Source organism: Penicillium oxalicum, chromosome I (genome assembly GCF_001723175.1).
Source record: "Penicillium oxalicum strain HP7-1 chromosome I, whole genome shotgun sequence".
In the NCBI taxonomy this organism is placed as follows: Eukaryota; Fungi; Ascomycota; class Eurotiomycetes; order Eurotiales; family Aspergillaceae; genus Penicillium; species Penicillium oxalicum.
The window spans coordinates 2,194,803-2,212,676 of NC_064650.1; the positions used below are offsets into that span (position 1 = coordinate 2,194,803).

The 17,874-nt window shown below is 51.3% G+C and overlaps 8 protein-coding genes across 8 annotated transcripts; 5 read left to right on the forward strand and 3 right to left on the reverse strand.

Moving 5' to 3' along the window:
• Window positions 1-3,347: 3,347 nt before the first annotated feature.
• POX_a00747 (uncharacterized protein) lies at window positions 3,348-4,613 on the forward strand (the record flags this gene model as incomplete). The annotated part of the gene is made up of 1 exon (XM_050109686.1): window positions 3,348-4,613. The coding sequence occupies one exon, from the start codon at window positions 3,348-3,350 to the stop codon at window positions 4,611-4,613; it is 1,266 nt and encodes a 421-aa protein (XP_049973454.1).
• A 442-nt stretch (window positions 4,614-5,055) lies between these two features.
• Window positions 5,056-5,826, forward strand: POX_a00748 (Methyltransferase; the record flags this gene model as incomplete). The annotated part of the gene is made up of 1 exon (XM_050109687.1): window positions 5,056-5,826. One exon carries the CDS (start codon window positions 5,056-5,058, stop codon window positions 5,824-5,826), a length of 771 nt encoding a protein of 256 aa, XP_049973455.1.
• A 631-nt stretch (window positions 5,827-6,457) lies between these two features.
• Window positions 6,458-6,965, forward strand: POX_a00749 (uncharacterized protein; the record flags this gene model as incomplete). The annotated part of the gene is made up of 2 exons (XM_050109688.1): window positions 6,458-6,664; window positions 6,735-6,965. The coding sequence occupies 2 exons, from the start codon at window positions 6,458-6,460 to the stop codon at window positions 6,963-6,965; spliced, it is 438 nt and encodes a 145-aa protein (XP_049973456.1).
• A 478-nt stretch (window positions 6,966-7,443) lies between these two features.
• POX_a00750 (uncharacterized protein) lies at window positions 7,444-7,971 on the reverse strand (the record flags this gene model as incomplete). Its single annotated transcript, XM_050109689.1, has 2 exons — window positions 7,444-7,698; window positions 7,765-7,971. 2 exons carry the CDS (start codon window positions 7,969-7,971, stop codon window positions 7,444-7,446), a joined length of 462 nt encoding a protein of 153 aa, XP_049973457.1.
• A 410-nt stretch (window positions 7,972-8,381) lies between these two features.
• Window positions 8,382-9,232, forward strand: POX_a00751 (Short chain dehydrogenase; the record flags this gene model as incomplete). The annotated part of the gene is made up of 2 exons (XM_050109690.1): window positions 8,382-9,044; window positions 9,098-9,232. 2 exons carry the CDS (start codon window positions 8,382-8,384, stop codon window positions 9,230-9,232), a joined length of 798 nt encoding a protein of 265 aa, XP_049973458.1.
• Window positions 9,233-9,539: 307 nt separating this feature from the next.
• On the reverse strand, window positions 9,540-10,536 carry POX_a00752 (Atrochrysone carboxyl ACP thioesterase; the record flags this gene model as incomplete). Its single annotated transcript, XM_050109691.1, has 2 exons — window positions 9,540-10,322; window positions 10,381-10,536. 2 exons carry the CDS (start codon window positions 10,534-10,536, stop codon window positions 9,540-9,542), a joined length of 939 nt encoding a protein of 312 aa, XP_049973459.1.
• Window positions 10,537-10,924: 388 nt separating this feature from the next.
• On the forward strand, window positions 10,925-16,440 carry POX_a00753 (Atrochrysone carboxylic acid synthase; the record flags this gene model as incomplete). The annotated part of the gene is made up of 3 exons (XM_050109692.1): window positions 10,925-11,307; window positions 11,367-15,120; window positions 15,175-16,440. 3 exons carry the CDS (start codon window positions 10,925-10,927, stop codon window positions 16,438-16,440), a joined length of 5,403 nt encoding a protein of 1,800 aa, XP_049973460.1.
• A 481-nt stretch (window positions 16,441-16,921) lies between these two features.
• POX_a00754 (Scytalone dehydratase) lies at window positions 16,922-17,561 on the reverse strand (the record flags this gene model as incomplete). The annotated part of the gene is made up of 3 exons (XM_050109693.1): window positions 16,922-17,323; window positions 17,380-17,477; window positions 17,537-17,561. The coding sequence occupies 3 exons, from the start codon at window positions 17,559-17,561 to the stop codon at window positions 16,922-16,924; spliced, it is 525 nt and encodes a 174-aa protein (XP_049973461.1).
• Window positions 17,562-17,874: the final 313 nt, after the last annotated feature.

Below are 17,874 nucleotides of genomic sequence, written 5' to 3' on the forward strand. Positions count from 1 at the left end.
GTGAATTGATCCAGCAGAATTGCGAGGGGGCTGCAAGGAGTTGCAATCCGACCCAAGCGCGGACAACCAGTCATAATGCACGCCAAGGGATTCTTGATGAAAGGTGGATACGTTAAGCATCGATTGCGCCGGCTTTTGCAACTCAGAGTCAAGGAGTCTTTGCGTTCTTGTTGTGTGTAGGTTCAAGTCTGAGGACCGGTCTCTACACCGGGTACTTTTGTCGCGTGGTAGAGCTGGGTTGGCGCTCATGGGATCGGGTTTTGGAGTGTTGCGTAGGTGCCGAGCCACCGAGGCGTCTTGACTGGAGGCATGCGATTGACTTCTCCACACTCTGCTTTCTGGACGAGAACCCCCGCACGACTTTTCAGCCGATGACCCCTCATGTTACACGCATCTGCTGCATTGGAGTCTATCTCGAGAGTCGGAATGAGATCTGGCTGTTTGACCGGGAGTGCGGAAAGCAAGTCACACAGAATCTCTCTCCGTGGGCGTTCATCAGCTCAAGCTCGGACCCACGTCGATTTCCTCTACGTTTCTGCAGACAACTTTGCATTCCGTCCAGTGATGCGCTGTCTAGTGTCATTTATGCCGGGATAAGCGATTGGTCCCTTTTTCACCAATCTCAGCGTCCTTATCTGAAGGGCGACTGTGTCGGAATTCATCGCCTCTCATACAGGTCGAGACTTTGAGGCAGAATACATCTGGAAAAACACTATGTCAAGGCGCAAGACCTTTTCAGACTCTTCGCATAGCCATCTTTATGAACAACCCCCATCAAAAAAAACACCGGTCAAATCCATACTTTCCATTTAAATCGGACATAGACCTGTATCGTGAGCCACCAACAGCCGCCACTGGACGATGCTGTACCGGGGTTATTTCTGGACCCGACTTCGTATTCAAGAGAGCGTGAAGCATGCCCTCCACACGGCGCGTCTTACTACTGGGGACGAAGACGATGGAGAGGATTGACAACCGCGGAACCGTGATGCTGACTTTGACTAACATGATTCCAAAACATTACCCGATTTTACGAAATCTCCCGGAATTTCGTTCGCATTACCCAGCCTTACAACCTGATATTTGCCAAGCTTCAAGGCCCCTCAGATAAGCTCCCAGGATTAGCACGCGCACGACGAAGCAGCCTTGCTCGGGTGATCGTTCGACCCCGTCGCTCCTTGCAGCTGAGGTTGAAAGAAACACTATGTTTGGATCATCCTATAGCGTGTGTTCCGGCAAAAATTCCAAAAAAAAAATTTTTTTGTGCGCCTGACTCATATCGACTGAGCGGGGGGATCCCTCGCGGTCGATGAACTTTGTAATCTGATCCGATCGACAATTTTTTGATGAGGAGGGAGATAGTCTTCATGCTATCTAATCCACGGAATTGTCCAACGCCACGAGAGCTATTTTGTCATCGTTGATTGGCTTTTCACATGGCGTCAGGGTCCACAGCACACGACGTTGTATGCAGGACGATTCACAGACAGCTCAGAGACGTGGTTGGACCATTTCTCTCTTACAGAACACACAGCCAATCACTGACTGGGCCGAATACTGCGCGCATCGCGATTGTCAAGAGATTGGACTCCAAGGGTGACTACGCGCCAAGTCCTGGAGCTGATGTTGCGCTGCGCCACTTCGACGAGCGGGCAGTGGGTCCTTATGGATCTTAGACTACGAAAGAGCTACTGGACTGATGGCAATTGAGTCTCTGGTCTGGAGTTTCTCGGGCACCGGATCGATGAGCTTGGAGTTAGCTTGGGACGGGCCGCAGGTCTGTGAGGCTGACGCTTCCGATGGATACGCCCCCGCCCTCCCCATACCCCGGCGAGACTAAAAGCTGACTGGCATAATCAAAAGATCAAAAGAAGGCAGGAACCGAATGCACCGATCATGTCGGAAATCGTGTGGATCAGTTATCTTTTGATTCTTGGTGTCAGATTACATGATCTCTATCAAAAAAAGTGGACTTCATTTGGTCAGATCCCTGCCAAAATCGGCCTGATTAGTACGAGCCAGGCTCCCAGACCAGGGTGTTTCGAGATGAAGATATCTTGACTAAAAATGCTTGTCGAAAAGCGCCGAATAAAAGACGATAGATGTTAATCAAGTTGTCTCCATACCTAGACACTCTTCGTTCTCTACTACATATGCAAATGTGTGAAGCATCTGAGTAGAGCAAACAAATCCCATCCAATCCAAAGCTGACGACGCATGTCAGAAATCACCTACCAACAGTGGAATGGCAGCGCTGCAACTGATCCCTGTTACACAACTTTTGCGCACCGGAATCACTCTCGCCCCATCATGTGCGTGCCTTGTCGAATATGGCCATTCATAGATTGTACACTATGAAAAAGAAAGAAAATACAACCCCGCCCCCCCCTGTTTCTGCTTTCGTGCGGCTGCTAGCAAAAGCCCTAAGTCAATGATCCAGATACGCATTAACCAAGCACGTGTCTGCACGGCACTCGGAATACAGATAAGAAATTGGCGTATTTGGCATGCTTGTGTCTGTGAGATTTGGCCCCCTCCGTGTCTTGGCAACGCCTGGCCCCTCACTTGTAGTTTAATGCTGATTGCTTTTGATTCTGCAATGTCCCTGTTGTCTCTTCTTTGGATAGGATCTTCCTCGGGAAAACGTGATGTCATTACTCCTGACAGATGAGATGGCCGAAATGTGGTTTAACACACACGCACAGAGAGAGAGAGAAAGATCAGGTTCCAAATGGAGTTAATTCTCAGAGCCTCCAGTATTCCTGATGCTGAGATGGGGATGATCGCAATCTGAAATAACTGAGTAACGAAAGGTAGCTGTAACCCACATGGATATTCCCATATCGGTCATATGAGTAGGTCTAGAACTTCCTATCGCATAGAAAATTTGCAGTCGTGTGAGCGTGGGTATGAGAAATAGCTTTTTGGGGCCTTCATTCCTCGCCCCCAGCCGATCTACTCGACAAATGAAGGCAATTCTAAGTGAGAAAGTTTGGTCTCTAAGTTTCCAAGGCCAAGTGGAGGATAATTCACGCGGGAAAACGTTCAAGACAAGAGGCTCATAAATACAGACAATGGGGACAAAGTGATATTGGATGTTACATGACTCAACCACGATATCGTTACAGTACGAAAACTCATAAAACCCCCCAATTAGACCGAAGATCCGTCGAGAGGTTTTTCGAAAATCTTTTCTTCAAAATCCAAAAGTAGTCTAGTTTTTCCGCCGAAGTATGGACACCTGGAGCTTGCGCAGCATTAAGAAGATGACCACGCCCGCATCGCATCCTCTACTTCCCGTTCGGTGATTGAATTACCCTGCCTTATGTCTTTAGTCCGTCAATACTATGTCTTCACCATTGCCGACTGCATCTCCACGAGCCTCGTCCAAATTACGCAAGTCCTGTGATCTGTGTGCGGCAACCAAGGTCGGGTGCACCAAGGAGAAGCCAAGCTGTGCTCGCTGTGCCAAACGAGATCACCCCTGTGTGTATAGCACGGCCAAGCGTGCAGGTCGCACCTCGGGAAGCACTCAAACCAGAGCGCGAAGGGACTCGACGCTGACGAGGACGGCGACGACGACCGCAACCGCGTCGCCAAGTCCGACATTTACGTCGGCACAGACCAGCGACATCAACAGTCCACCCACGCCTGAAGGTGGCGGTGGACGCTCCCCGGCGCTCGATCTCCAGCGGCAATGCTCACCGTATCCCGATATCTTCGGAGCCTTGGGATCATTCGACGAGAGTTGCCTATCATCTCTCCGCGCCAACTCTTTTTCAGATTTAGACGAGCTTTTCGCATCGGCAACTGAACTTCCACTAGAGCAGCAACTTGATCCAGCCCTCTTCCTTGACTTCACCCTCGACAACACCGGCGCGTGTTCATCATTCCCTGCAACTGACCCCATCACCCTCCCTACATCGCCCACCTTTGTAGTGCAACCTGGCATCAATGTACCACCGTCGATCAATCTTCTCACTTCAGCCACCTGCCAATGCTTGACTCGTGCTCTTGCGCTTCTGGCCGATCTCTCGCCGGGTAACCCGGGGTGCGGCAACGATCCGAGTGCCACCGCCACGCCCGAGCTGCCTGATTTCGAACAGGTTCTCACCCACAACGAGCAGACCAGTGAGACTGTGCGCCAAATCTTACAATGTGACTGTACCAACGACAGCTATCTTCTCATCACCCTGTCCCTTGTAGTTTTTCGAGTGATCGCCTGGTATACCGCGGCCACGAGTGCAGCATCAGGCGAAGACCCACTTGAACCTGTCTTGCATGGGCCCTCCTCATTCGCCGACTGCGTATGCGAGGATGGGCGGCGCATTGCCGTGCAACGCATCCTTTCTAAGCTCGCGGGCGTTCATGCATCCATCGATCTGCTATCACAAAGGCTACGCCGAATCACCGAGACGTCGGGGGAGCAGCGGCAGCAGCAGCGACAGCAGGATACCTGTGGCCCTGCGGTTCACGCGACCGGCTCCCTTGCAGGAGGAATCCATGCGTTTTTAAAACCATTCTCGCCCGATTTGGTGAATACGCTGGAAACTGATCTGCGGAAGCGTCTTTGTGACCTCTCGAGGGCTATCGTGGACCGCTTGCGGAGGTGATCATCCCACTGCACCACATACACAGCCTTGTATGCATTTCCTTACACACCCTTGTACAGAGAGAGAGAGAGAGAGAGAGAGAGAGAGAGAGAGAGGAGGGGGCAGGGGGAGTGACAGAGAGATGGAAGAAGAAAGAAATGAGGGCTTCTTGATCTTGGAGAGGCCGAATAGGAGGCGTCAAATCGGAACCCGGTCATAAATTTGTTGCACATGCACAGTGATACATTAATTTGATGTTTGTTATCTCCTCGCAAATGCGGAAATGATGCAGCTTGCTTTCATCCACCGAGATCCAACTCCCCGAACCCCGACACCCGAAGCTATTTCCTCTAGAGATCGGTATGAGCGATTCCATGGACAAGGAGGTTTTAAATATGCCATCCACAGACAAAATAACACCATCATAGCATGACATCCGTTAATCCCAGAGCACCTCCACACCATGGCGACAGCAACAGTCCCCTTATTGGACTCCAATGACAAGCTCTTTGACCAAGGCAAGGCCTTCTGGAACAATTACCTCAAAGGCCGGCCGTCCGCCCCCGAAGTCTTCTTCCGGCGCGTCTTCGACTACCATCAATCTCATGGAGGCAAATTTGGTACGGTTCACGATGTGGGAGCCGGCAACGGGCCCTACGCACACATCCTTCGCTCTCGATTCCAACATGTCATCATCTCAGACATTGCACGGGAGAACGTTGTTTTCGCCGAGGATCGCCTCGGCAAAGACGGTTTCACCTACCGTGCGGCCCGAGTCGAAGAGGGCGAAGACATCGCTCCCGGCAGTGTGGATATGGTCTTCGCGACCAATGTCTTACATTTCTGCGATCAGCCTCTTGCCATGAGCGAGATCGCGCGCCAACTCCGTCCGGGAGGGACATTTGCCTGCGCGGCCTTTGGAGCGGCTCAATTTATGGATTCACGCGTCCAGGATGTTTACACGCGAATCAACCACTCTGGGGGCCGAGCTCTACTGGCCAAGGCCGATGATGCGGAGAGACTTGTTGCCGTCATGGCGCGGACGCAAGGTACTTATAATGTGGCCCCGTTAGATAAGGAACTTTTTCTTCCCGGTGCGCAGCGGATTCACCTCAACATGGAGAACGGCGGTATTACTGCTCCGTTGCCGCCGGAGGTGCTGGTCAACGAGCCTGTCTACACTGGAGTCGACGATGTTGAAACATTCGTGCAAGAGGAGGGTGGAGCTTTGTGACTGGGCTGGAAGGGGTGAAAGAACATGTGCTTTCGTTTCCATTTGCGAGGGAAGACCCGTACTTCGGGGCATTGTGGCAGGATATGGAAGATATTATTGGAGAAGACGAGGTCAGGGGAACTTGGCCTGCAAAGATCATTCTTGCCACTAGACGATAGCTTTTGAATGAATGCGAAATATAATGGGATACTCAATTTGCAACTTTCAATCACCTGGTCGCATCTCTAAATCTACATGATCAATTTCGAGGCGGACCAGGCCCTACAGTCCTCATTCACATTAATAATTAGGACAAATTGGTGACTTTGTAAATTCTAGAGGAAATGAATCCCTCTTTACTATCCCCTGACCACTCTTTATTCGAAACGATTGCCCTTGAAGCGCACTATCGGGGAATTGCTCATCTGGTATTTCCCCGAATTCAACCCTTTCCGACTCCATTTTGCGCCGACTTCCGGATCGACTGAAAATACCCCGAACACCATCAATGTCCCTATAAGATTGAGTATGACATGATATGGCTGGCCCTGCTTTGGATTTTTGACTGGAGAACCGAAAGCACTGAACCAGTTCATAACCCAACCACCCCCCCCCCCCCCCCCCCCCCCAAAAAAACTCCACTCTTGCCACCATGCCTGCCCCCACCGAAACACAGACCGCGACTCTGAATAAATTCATCCAAGGCTGGAAAGGCTGGACGCCGGATGGCTTCCTGGCCAGTTGGTCGGACGACTGCGCCCAAGTGACGCTGCCATTCAGCTCTGGGGTTGCGCCTCGCACCCGCGCAATCACTGAGAAGCTCTTCCCCAAGTTGATGTCAATTTTGACCAATTTTCAGGTAATGCTAATAGCTCACCCAAATTGCTTCAGGGAAGTAGCTCACGCGGAAGGCTTACATCTGATTTTAGCTTACGGTACACAACATCATCCATGATCCCGCGGAGAGCAAGGCGGTCATTTATGCCATCACCACGGCCGACTCTCCCTTTGGACCTTATAAGAACGAACACGCCTGTTTTATCTGGTTTGATGAAAGTGGCGAGTTTGTAAATCGGATTGAGGAAATGTTTGATGGGGTATTTATGAAGAGCTTCTTGCCCAAGTTAGAAGCGTATATCAAGGGACAGGAAGAGGCTTGAGATCAGACACATGTATATATTTCTGACATCAATTGAAGGTGAACTGTCATGCTTGCCAAGTTATGTGGTTTTAAAACATGTGTCACACGAACAGAAATTCAAGTATGTAATCAAAATCCTCCAAATTTGCTACTTTTTTTTCCTTTCTTGGAAATTATAGACCTTGAGGGCATCAGACTACGTTCCTCAGCACAGTAGTCTAATTAAAGCTCAACGTCCAAGAAAATTCATTGAGGCTTGAGGTAGTCCTAATTGTCTTTCCTCAGTAACTGATACCTTCCAAGGCTAGGCCTAATTGCCGTTTTTTGAACCCACATCTAATTTGGAAAAGCCTTGGCTCCGTGGATTCTGGTCAGTGGAATCGGACGCGCCATTTGATGGAACTAAAATTCACTCCTAGATGCAAGATTCCACATTTTCTTTCTTGAAAGGACCCAATTGATTTCACTGTAGGAAACTGAAATTTCGAACCCCAGTCTTACTGCCCCAGAGCAGCCACAGCCACAGGCCCCCCATTTTCCTGCAAGTAATTTCCAAATTTGGGACCAAAATCTTGCAAAAACGCAGTGTCGAGCATCTCCTCCAACCGAGCAACTTTCTCCCCGTCTTCGGTGAACTCCAGGAAAGCCGAGTACTCGAGGTTCCAGTCTCCCCACGGAAGCTTTCCCGTAGACGCAGCATATATAGCCGCCTTGTTGCTGTCAGGATCGTGGATGACGTGGTTGATTTGCAGCTATATTGGTTAAATTCTTTTGGATTCTTTGTTCGAAAGAGCGAACGGGGTTCAGCAGATAAATACCTGATAGGACTTGACTGTGGCAACGAGAGCAGGCAGAACAATCTCCACTTCTTTCCGTGAACGAACGGGTATGTTCAGGCTGTGGGGGAGAGTGACTTGTTGGAAATCTTCAGAGAAGGTCGAGATCCATTCGTGAGCGTCCCATTTCTTCCATGCGGAAATGAAACGCTGCAGCGTCGCTGCTTGGGTCGAAGCTGGGGGGTTCATTGAGCCTGATGGAACTTGAATGGTGAATGTGGGTTTGTAGAGACAGGTAAATTGCTTGGCTGGGAAGATGATGTATCTTTTCGAAGCTTGGAAATTTCTGAAACCCACTGAGTGTTGTAATGATTAATCATTCGTTAGGCAACGCAAGTCAATGACAGGCCACAGCAGGAATTGAAACTTATGGACATTTCTGCTTGGCCGGAGGAATTGAGATCGGGCAATTCACGGGGCATTTCGTAACCCGACAACTCGACGGCGGGCATTCGGAAAGAGAAAATAGCCTTGGCTGGGGATCAAAAAGCTTGTTGCGCCCGCAGACTCAACTTACCATTGTGTAAATACGCTAGTGGTGAGAGATTGCCTTTTTAAATCTTCGTTTTTGAATCTTCTCTTCAAACAATCTGAGAAAAATGGGTTCTCTCTCGTACATCCCCTATCGTCTCGATGGCAAAGTCGCTCTCGTGACTGGATCCGGCCGCGGCATCGGAGCCGCGATGGCTGTCGAACTAGGCCGATGCGGCGCAAAAGTCATCGTCAACTACAGCAAGTCTGCTGATTCTGCCAACAAAGTCGTCAATGACATCAAATCTCTGGGGTCTGATGCCGTCGCTCTTCAGGCCGATGTCAGCCAAGTACCTCAAACCGTCAAGCTTTTCGAGGAAGCCGTCAAGGTGTTCGGCGGTATTGACATTGTGTGCTCCAATGCCGGAGTCGTCTCCTTTGGACACCTGAGTGAGGTCACCGAGGAAGAGTTCGATCGCGTCTTCAGTGTAAACACTCGGGGGCAGTTCTTCGTCGCCCGCGAAGCGTACAAGCACTTGAACCAGAATGGTCGCATCATTCTGATGAGCTCGAACACGGCCGATTCCTTCACAGTGCCGAAGCATTCGCTCTACTCTGCCTCCAAGGCTGCCATCAACACTTTTGTTCGTTGCCTGGCCAAAGACTGTGGCGATAAGAAGATCACCGTCAATGCGGTTGCGCCCGGCGGCACAGTCACCGATATGTTCCACGAGACAGCCAAGGACTATCTGCCCAACGCTGACCAGCTATCCAAGGAGCAAATTTTGGACGTGAGTTTTCTTCTAACCGCGCGATATTACTAAGAGTCTAAGTTATCATGCAGATTGTGGCGCATGTCTCGCCTTTGACCCGCTGCGGTTATCCGGTTGATATCGCCAAAGTAGTATGTTTCTTGGCTTCCAACGAGAGCGAATGGGTGAATGGAAAGGTCCTTGGCATTGATGGTGGTGCTGCTTAGACAGTCTGATTTCCAGAACATAGCACATTCACTCGAATTTACAAGTGCATGGATTTGGATCTACACAGTTTCCGAACATCTTGCTGCGTGGGCATAATGCCAGGTATAGCTTGTTATTATCCACAAATACTAGATACTGGTTCGGGTTGTGGATTTTGTCAGCATGATTGAAACTGAACGCACACAGTAAAATTGAAATTGGGATGAGCGAAGCAATAAGTGAAATAATACGCATATTCATTGATAGCCTAGTAGAAAGCTCAAAGTCTTGATGCAAAGGGACAATACAGCCATTTCGGCAGCGTAGTTAAGAAAGAGCAAACCAAGTCTTTGCCCCTTGTCTCACCCGGAATGCCACCTTCCCATCCTCAGCCAACTTTCTCAAAACCTCCTCCATAAACGGCTCTAATGCCAGTTTGCGCACCTCCTCATCTACCCGAGTGCCGTGGACTACATCGATAAGCTCACTCACTGTCACGCTCGCCAACTGTCTAGTGGAGCACTCCTCCCGGATCCGACCCAGCGCAGCAAGACACTGCTTCTCCCGACGTGTTTTCTGTGCCAGTTCGGTGGAGATCTTGAGATCGAGGTCAGGAATCACGGCACCGTGGGCGGGATAGCCCCTCTTGCATCCTTGAGCCTGCAGCTTTCGGAGAGTTTCCATGTAGGTTCCCAGCTGCTCGACGGCGCTTGTGCCGTGGCCAAGAACATTGTCACCCGTGAACATGGCGTTTTCCTCCTCTAGAATAAAGCACATGTGGTCATGAGAATGACCTGGTCCGTGGATTGCGCGGATGGTCGCCCCTTCAACTCGAAATATTTGACCGTCCTCGATGGGATTTTGGCCCTGCTCAGGCGAGTTCTTGTAGATACCATCTACCAGGTGAGGATACATCCTGATGAGATCAGGCACGCCACCGGTATGATCCCCGTGCCAGTGGGTTAAAAACACATGGGACAATGAGATAGATAAATCCGAAAGTTTTACATTTATCAAATCGGCCCATGCGCGGTAACCCTGTGCGGTGTCGACGAGAAGGCGGTGCTGACCGGTGCCCACGATATAGGTATTTGTTCCTTGTAGAGTAAACTGAATTGGCAATTAGGTTCGAACGTACAATCACACTCCCGGTCAGTGTGGGGCATACCTTTCCTGCATTCTGGCCAAGGACTCGAAGTACCCTCGGGCTGAGCTGTTCGATATCCAAAAGTTTGGGTAGTCGTGATTGCTGGGTGACAAGATAGTCATCGAATGCGCAGACGTTCAGTGTCTTGTTGATTTGGCGGTAGCCTCCTTCGCCCATTTTGTCCTTTGAATGTAATGATCAGGTCTGAGAAGCGCTGTTGACAAGCCAGACCGGAAAACCGTCAGATTCATTTGTATATCCCGTCGGGGGGTATCGCGGCTGCTCAGCCCGTTCTCCGGGTCCCGACTCGGGGGTCGGGCTATTTGTCTCTGCTGTTAATCTATTCCATTGGTCGCGAGAACTTCAACATAGATACATGAATGTGGCTCGACTATTTAGCTTGGACATACATGTTGATGTTGCTCCATTATCAATCAGATTCATCCACTCTACTTTGAATTTGATCGTGCGCTAGACATTCTCCACTCTTCTGTTATCCTGAGTTTATATCCTTGACTACCCCTTAGGTCCAAGATCACAGCTATTCATACAGATCACAAGGGGCATGTCGGCGGCCTCCTCATCATCTTCGACAGCCTCATTTGGCATGGTAACCTATACTCCCTCGGTAGAGTCCCAGGACCTACCAAAACTCAAAACCCTTTACTTCAGCAACGAGTTTCCCACAGATGACCTTTCGACAATTCTACGCCGGTTACACAAACAAAGCAAGCACTGCAGTCATTCCATCTTGGCTCGTTTCTTGCACGAGGCCACAAGGGTGCTACGAAATGAAGTCAGCCAGCTACGCTCGGAACTGGCGCAGCTTGTTCCTGCTTTCGAGTCCGTGACGACTTTGGCTAGTGAAACAAAGCTACGCAAGGGACCGCTTTCTCAGTCAATTGATGGAGTGTTACTTTGTGTGCTCCAGCTGGGAACTTACATTGGGTATGTCTCTCATTTTCTCAAATTTCCCTTCCGCTGTTGTGCTAGACTAATTGATAAAGGCACTGTGAGCTATATCCGGAGGACCAGGCAATCGGACCCAACAGTCTAATGACTGGCTTGGGATTGGGTTTACTGGTCTCAACGGCCGTTTCCGTCTCAGCATCCCTGGAGGATGTAGTCGCGGCTGGCGGGGAAGTCCTGCGCATTGCCTTTCGCCTCGGTGTTTTTGTGGCCGACGTGTCGCAGAACCTCGAAGCCATTGATGTCGAGTCTCCCGATTCATGGGCATACGTCGTCCATGGAATAACCGTCGACAAAGCCCAGAAAGAGCTGGACAATATCCAAGAAAAGGAGCGGACCCCATCAGCGAGTAAGATCTTTGTCAGTGCCATCAGCGAAACCTCGGTCACTGTTAGCGGCCCCCCATCTCGACTCAAGGCCCTCTTCCGCAACTATGCCTCGTTTCGGGATCGCAAATTTGCGCACCTCCCGGTTTACGGGGGACTGTGTCACGCGGCTCACATCTATACACGTGAAGATGCACGGGCAATTGTCCGATCTCCTTCGCTACCAGCGCGATTCAAGCCCGTCGTACCCGTCATGTCCACCAGCTCAGGTCAGCCATTTTTAGCATCCGGTGCTGCAGATCTATTTGAGCAGGTTATATTCGAAGTTATGACCCAGCAAATTGTGTGGGACAATGTGATTCGTGGTGTTGAAGAGCGGGTCACCAAGCTTGATGTTCGCGATGTCAACATCAAGGTGTTCCGTCACTCCCTTCCTGCGCAACAGCTCTCCAGTGCGTTGATGTCTGCCCTGACTGATCGAGCTGTCGAAATCGATGATCTTCTGATGTGGATTGGGACGGATGTTGACCACGGGGATTGCTCCCCTGGAAGCTCTATGCAGTCGAAGATCGCGATTGTCGGCATGTCCTGTCGCATGCCCGGTGGTGCAACGGATACAGAAAGGTTTTGGGATCTTCTCGAAGCTGGCATGGATGTACACCGGAAAATACCAGCCGATCGCTTTGACGTTGACTCGCATCACGATCCTACCGGGAAGAGAATGAACACCAGTCATACCGCGTACGGGTGTTTCATAGACGAGCCAGGCCTCTTCGACGCACCGTTCTTCAACATGTCGCCCCGTGAAGCGGAACAGACCGACCCCATGCAGCGCTTGGCCATCGTCACAGCCTATGAAGCCCTGGAGCGAGCCGGATATGTGGCCAATCGCACGCCTGCGACAAACTTGAACCGCATCGGTACCTGGTACGGCCAGGCTAGTGATGACTATCGTGAGGTCAACACGAGTCAAGAGATCAGCACGTACTTCATCCCCGGTGGATGTCGTGCCTTTGGTCCTGGGCGCATCAACTACTTCTTCAAGTTCGCAGGTCCCAGTTTCAACTGTGACACGGCTTGCTCGTCGAGCCTCGCTGCGATCCAGGCGGCTTGCACTGCACTTTGGGCCGGCGACGTCGATACTGTCGTCGCAGGGGGTCTAAACGTGCTCACCAACTCGGATGCGTTTGCGGGTCTCTGCAATGGCCATTTCCTTAGCAAGACTCCTAATGCGTGCAAGACTTGGGACTGCACTGCTGATGGTTACTGTCGCGCTGATGGTGTCGGGTCGATTGTAATGAAGCGACTGGAGGATGCATTAGCCGATAACGACAATGTCCTCGGCGTCATTCCCGCTGCAGCGACTAACCACTCGGCCAATGCGGTATCCATCACACATCCTCATGCCGGCCACCAGTCCGATCTGTATCGGCAGGTAATGGCACGGGCATGCATTGACCCGCTAGATGTCAGCTACGTGGAGTTCCACGGAACAGGCACACAGGCCGGCGATGCCGAAGAAATGGAGTCCATTACCAATGTGTTTGCCCCCATTAAAGGCAAAAGAAGAACCTCCAAGCAGCCACTTCACATCGGTGCAGTCAAGGCAAACGTCGGTCACGGAGAAGCTGCCGCGGGTGTGACTGCGCTATTAAAAGTCCTGCTGATGCTGCAAAAAGAAGCAATCCCACCCCATGTTGGCATCAAAACGGAAATCAACCCGGGCTTTCCTCAAGATATGAGCAAGCGCAACTTGAACATTCCATTTGAGACCACCGCATGGGCTAGGGCCCCAGAGAGAAAGCGTATTGCGGTGGTGAATAATTTCAGTGCCGCTGGCGGTAATACGACGCTGGTGCTGGAGGAGGGCCCAATTCGAGAGAGACTTGGATCCGATCCTCGACCCAGTCATGTTTTTACAGTCTCTGCAAAGAGCAAAGTCTCCCTCAAGGGTAATCTTCAGCGGCTAATCGCCTATCTTGACAAGAATGCCGATGTGTCTATGGCGGACCTGGCTTACTCACTTACAGTCAGACGGTATCACCACAATCATCGGGTGGCTTTTAACGCTACAGGCGTGAGTGGCTTGAAACAACAGCTTATTTCCGAATTGGAACGCGTCGATTCTATGAGGCCGATTCCTACCACTGGAGCACCGCCTGTCGCGTTTGTCTTTACCGGGCAGGGAGCCGCTGACAAGTCGATGAACTTGCAGCTGTACCACCACTCCCCATTCTTCCGAGCCCAGCTCCATACCCTTGACCGTCTGGGTCAACAACATGGTTTTCCCTCCTTCATCCAAGCCGTTGATGGGAGTTTCCCTAAGGATCATGCCTGGTCGCCCGTCGTCACTCAGGTGGCTCATACCAGTGTTGAGATTGCCTTGGCCAAATACTGGGAGACCTTGGGAATCAAGCCCGAGGTCGTCGCCGGACACAGTCTGGGCGAGTACGCGGCATTCGTCATTGCTGGTGTCCTCTCCGCAAGCGACGCCATCTTTTTGGTGGGGACCCGGGCTCAGATGTTAGAGTCCCTGTGCACGCCCGGAACACACAAGATGATGGCTGTCAAAGCGTCGCGTCGCGAGATTGAGGATGCTGTCAAGGACCTCCCATATGATCTCGCATGCGTGAATGGACCCAAGGAGACAGTTCTTTCAGGGACCATCGAGCAGATGGAAGCCGTTTCTGTCCCTCTGAAAGAAAAGGGCTATCGAGTCATCTTCCTTGATGTCCCATTTGCGTTCCACTCCGCTCAAACTGATCCTATCCTGGACCTATTCGAGGAGACTGTCCGAAAAAGCGTCATCTTCCGACCACCAACGCTGCCCATTGTCTCTCCCTTACTCGGCAAAGTCATCTTTGATGAAAAGTCCCTGAACGCTGCGTATCTGAGTCGAGCGACGCGCGGAACCGTTGATTTCTTGTCAGCCATGCATAACGCACAGGAGACATCAATTGTCGACAAGGATACTGTCTGGGTTGAGATCGGGCCTCACCCGGTCTGTGTGGCATTTGTCAAAGCTAGCTTCGACCCTCCACCTGTGACGGTAGGCTCTTTCCGCCGTGGGGAGGACAATTGGACGAGTCTTGCAACGAGTTTGGGACAGCTTCACACTGCGGGATTGCAGGTACGCTGGGATGAATTCCACCGGCCTTTTGAGCCGTCGCTTCGTCTTCTGGATCTACCTACCTACAGCTGGAATGATAAAACATACTGGATTAAGTACCGTGGCGATTGGGCGCTCACCAAGGGCAATACATTTTATGACGCTGAGAAGAAGGTCAAGCGACCGGCAGTGGCCGACCCCGTGTCGAGTCTCAGCACCACCACTGTTCAGCAGATCATCGAGGAGACCTTCACTGGAACGTCTGGCAAGGTGGTCATGCAGTCAGATCTGATGCGGCCGGATCTTCTGGCTGCTGCGTACGGCCATAAGATGAACAACTGTGGTGTCGTCACATCCGTAAGTACTATGTCTAACCTTTTTGCTTCGGGCTTTCTTACTGATGGCATATAGTCCATCCATGGCGACATCGTTTACACTCTCGGTGAATACCTCTACAAGAAGCTCATCCCGACGGCCAAGGCTGTGCATGTCAACATTACCGACCTGAAGGTGACCAAGGGCCTTGTAGCTCAAAGCAACACCGCGGTGCCGCAATACTTCCGTGTGACCGCGACAACTGCCGACATTCACGCTGGGGCAGCTGACTTTGTCTGGGAAAATGTCTCCAATGAAAGCGGCACGTTGGAAATTTTCGCCACTTGCCGTGTAGTATACGGCGATGCTGACGCCTGGCTCTCTTCATGGAACCCTCTTGCGCATCTCGTGCAAGGCCGCATCGAAGCCCTCGAGAACCTTGCCACGGAGGGGATCGCCAATCGCTTTTCGCACAAGATGGCGTACACCCTCTTCGGCAACAACCTTGTGGAGTATGCAGACAAGTACCGGGGTATGCAAGCGGTTGTGATGCACGAATTCGAGGCCTTCGCCGATGTCACTCTCCAGCACGTGTCTGGCGGTGGGAGCTATACTGTGCCCCCGTACTTTATCGACAGCGTGGCTCATCTCGCCGGGTTCATCATGAATGTTTCCGACGCAAGTGACACGGCTAACACATTTTGTGTGACCCCAGGATGGGACAGTATGCGCTTCGCGCGGCCATTGATCTCAGGTCAGAAGTACCGGTCTTACGTTAAGATGATACCAACCGAGGACGATCCGTCCGTGTACCTCGGGGATGTGTATATCCTCCAAGATAAGGTCATTGTAGGAATGGTTGGAGGTATCCAGTTCCGTCGCTATCCACGCATCCTCATGAACCGGTTCTTTGCCGCGCCTGACTCGTCGATCGCCAAGTCATACGCTGCCGCCGCTGTGTCTGCACCGGCGGCGCCCGCTCCTGTTGTCTCTCAACCGAAGCTTGCAGTGGTAGAAGAAGTAACTCCGCAGGTCCTTCCGTCTGCATCGCTCCCTGCCCCCCCATCAGAACCCGCGGTGGCGCCCGTGGCTACTGCCTCAGCTTCCGCTGCTGGCCCTGGTGTTGACTCCGACAGCACATCCGGCAAGGCCCTGGTCTTGATTGCTAAAGAAGCCGGTCTCCAGCTTTCCGATCTCACCGACGATGCCGCATTTTCCAGCTTGGGGGTAGATAGCCTGATGAGTCTGGTCATCGCCGAGAAGTTCCGTGAGGAACTGGGGATTGTCGTAGCGGGGAGTCTATTCTTGGAGTATCCTACGATCGGGGCGTTGAGATCGTGGTTGGAAGAGTATTATAGTTAGTCAGATCTGACTTTTTTCTGATCTTGTTAAGTACTATATGTGTGTGTGTGTGTGTGTGTGTGTATGACATTTTCCTTGGCACCAATTTGTCCATAGTCTGCAATGCAAGAAATCGTATATCCCGCATCCAGTCTCGGCGCATCAATATCGACTTGCTATCGTCGTGAATATCCAATATGGAAAATCCAATAGGCATTGAGGTTTTTACAAAGTCCGACTGTATGTTTTCATCATTCGCTTCCATCTTCCAAGTCAAGCCGATATTTTCAGAAGCACGAAGCGGCGGTCCTAATCGTATCTCATCCTCCTACAGTTCAAGAGTTGCTCTCGCCTCCCCATCACATAGAATAGTAATTCATACTTTGCTACCTTTCTTTTTTTCCTCTTCACATGCATCTTTATGAGATTCCTTGGACAAATCAATCCTTTGTACAATCAATCACGGCATTCATTACTGTAATCTAAACAGCAGTTCCGAGACCTATTGCTCAACATGCCCATTCTCCTCTTTCTCTCCAAAATGCTCTTTCCCCTCCGCAAACACCTGATCATAATTAAACTCCGTCCAATTGATCTTGGGACACACTCTGGCAAACCGCCACTCCCCCTCAACGCAAGTATACCACATCGTCGCCGTCCCATGTGCATGACCTTTCACCGCCACCTCGGTGAACGTGTCACTGGTGTATCGTTGATGCGCAACGCGCAGCTGATGATGTCCCACCATCTCCTTTTCGGCCGTCTTCTCCCACGTGCTCAGCCCGACCAGATGCTGCGTTTTCAGGAGCGGGTTTCCCAGGAAACGGGGGTCCGAGGCCATAAGGATGAATTCGTCACTGGGCATCGCTTCCCAGATCTTGTCGAGGAAGGAGCGGTAATCAATCTATTGAAAGAATTAGGAAATAGATGGGGATGGGGATGGGGATGGAAGAGGCCTACTCTGAGGGTGGGCGCCACGATCTTACGTAGACGGCCCCAGTCTTTGGTGTCGTAGCTGTCGGCCCATTCGAAGAGAGCGCGCTGGCAGCCGGTGATTTCTGGGCCGGGTCAGTATTGCACATTGCTTCTGCGCAGGGTAGAAATTGAAGGGCTCTACCTTCAAACGTGGGGGTCTTGGGCATGGTGATCACTATTGCGAATTGTTAGGGTTGTCAGGGCTTATGCAGGTGTGGTTTTTTTTCTTTACTGGATTGGGTTACACCATGCTCGGTATGTTAGCTGGCACAGGAGTAGTTATTGGCAACTTTGTAGAGATGCATCGGGAAGTGAGCTCGGGGCATTCGGGGCATTCGGGACATTCTGGGTTGCACCCGACACCGATCCTTTCTCGCGTGCTGCAATGATCCCCCTCCCTCTGGTCGGACTGGTCGGTTTTTGCTGTTCTGGTCTTGGAGAATGTTTTTTTTGACTTGTCTGTTGACAGGAGGGGTAGGG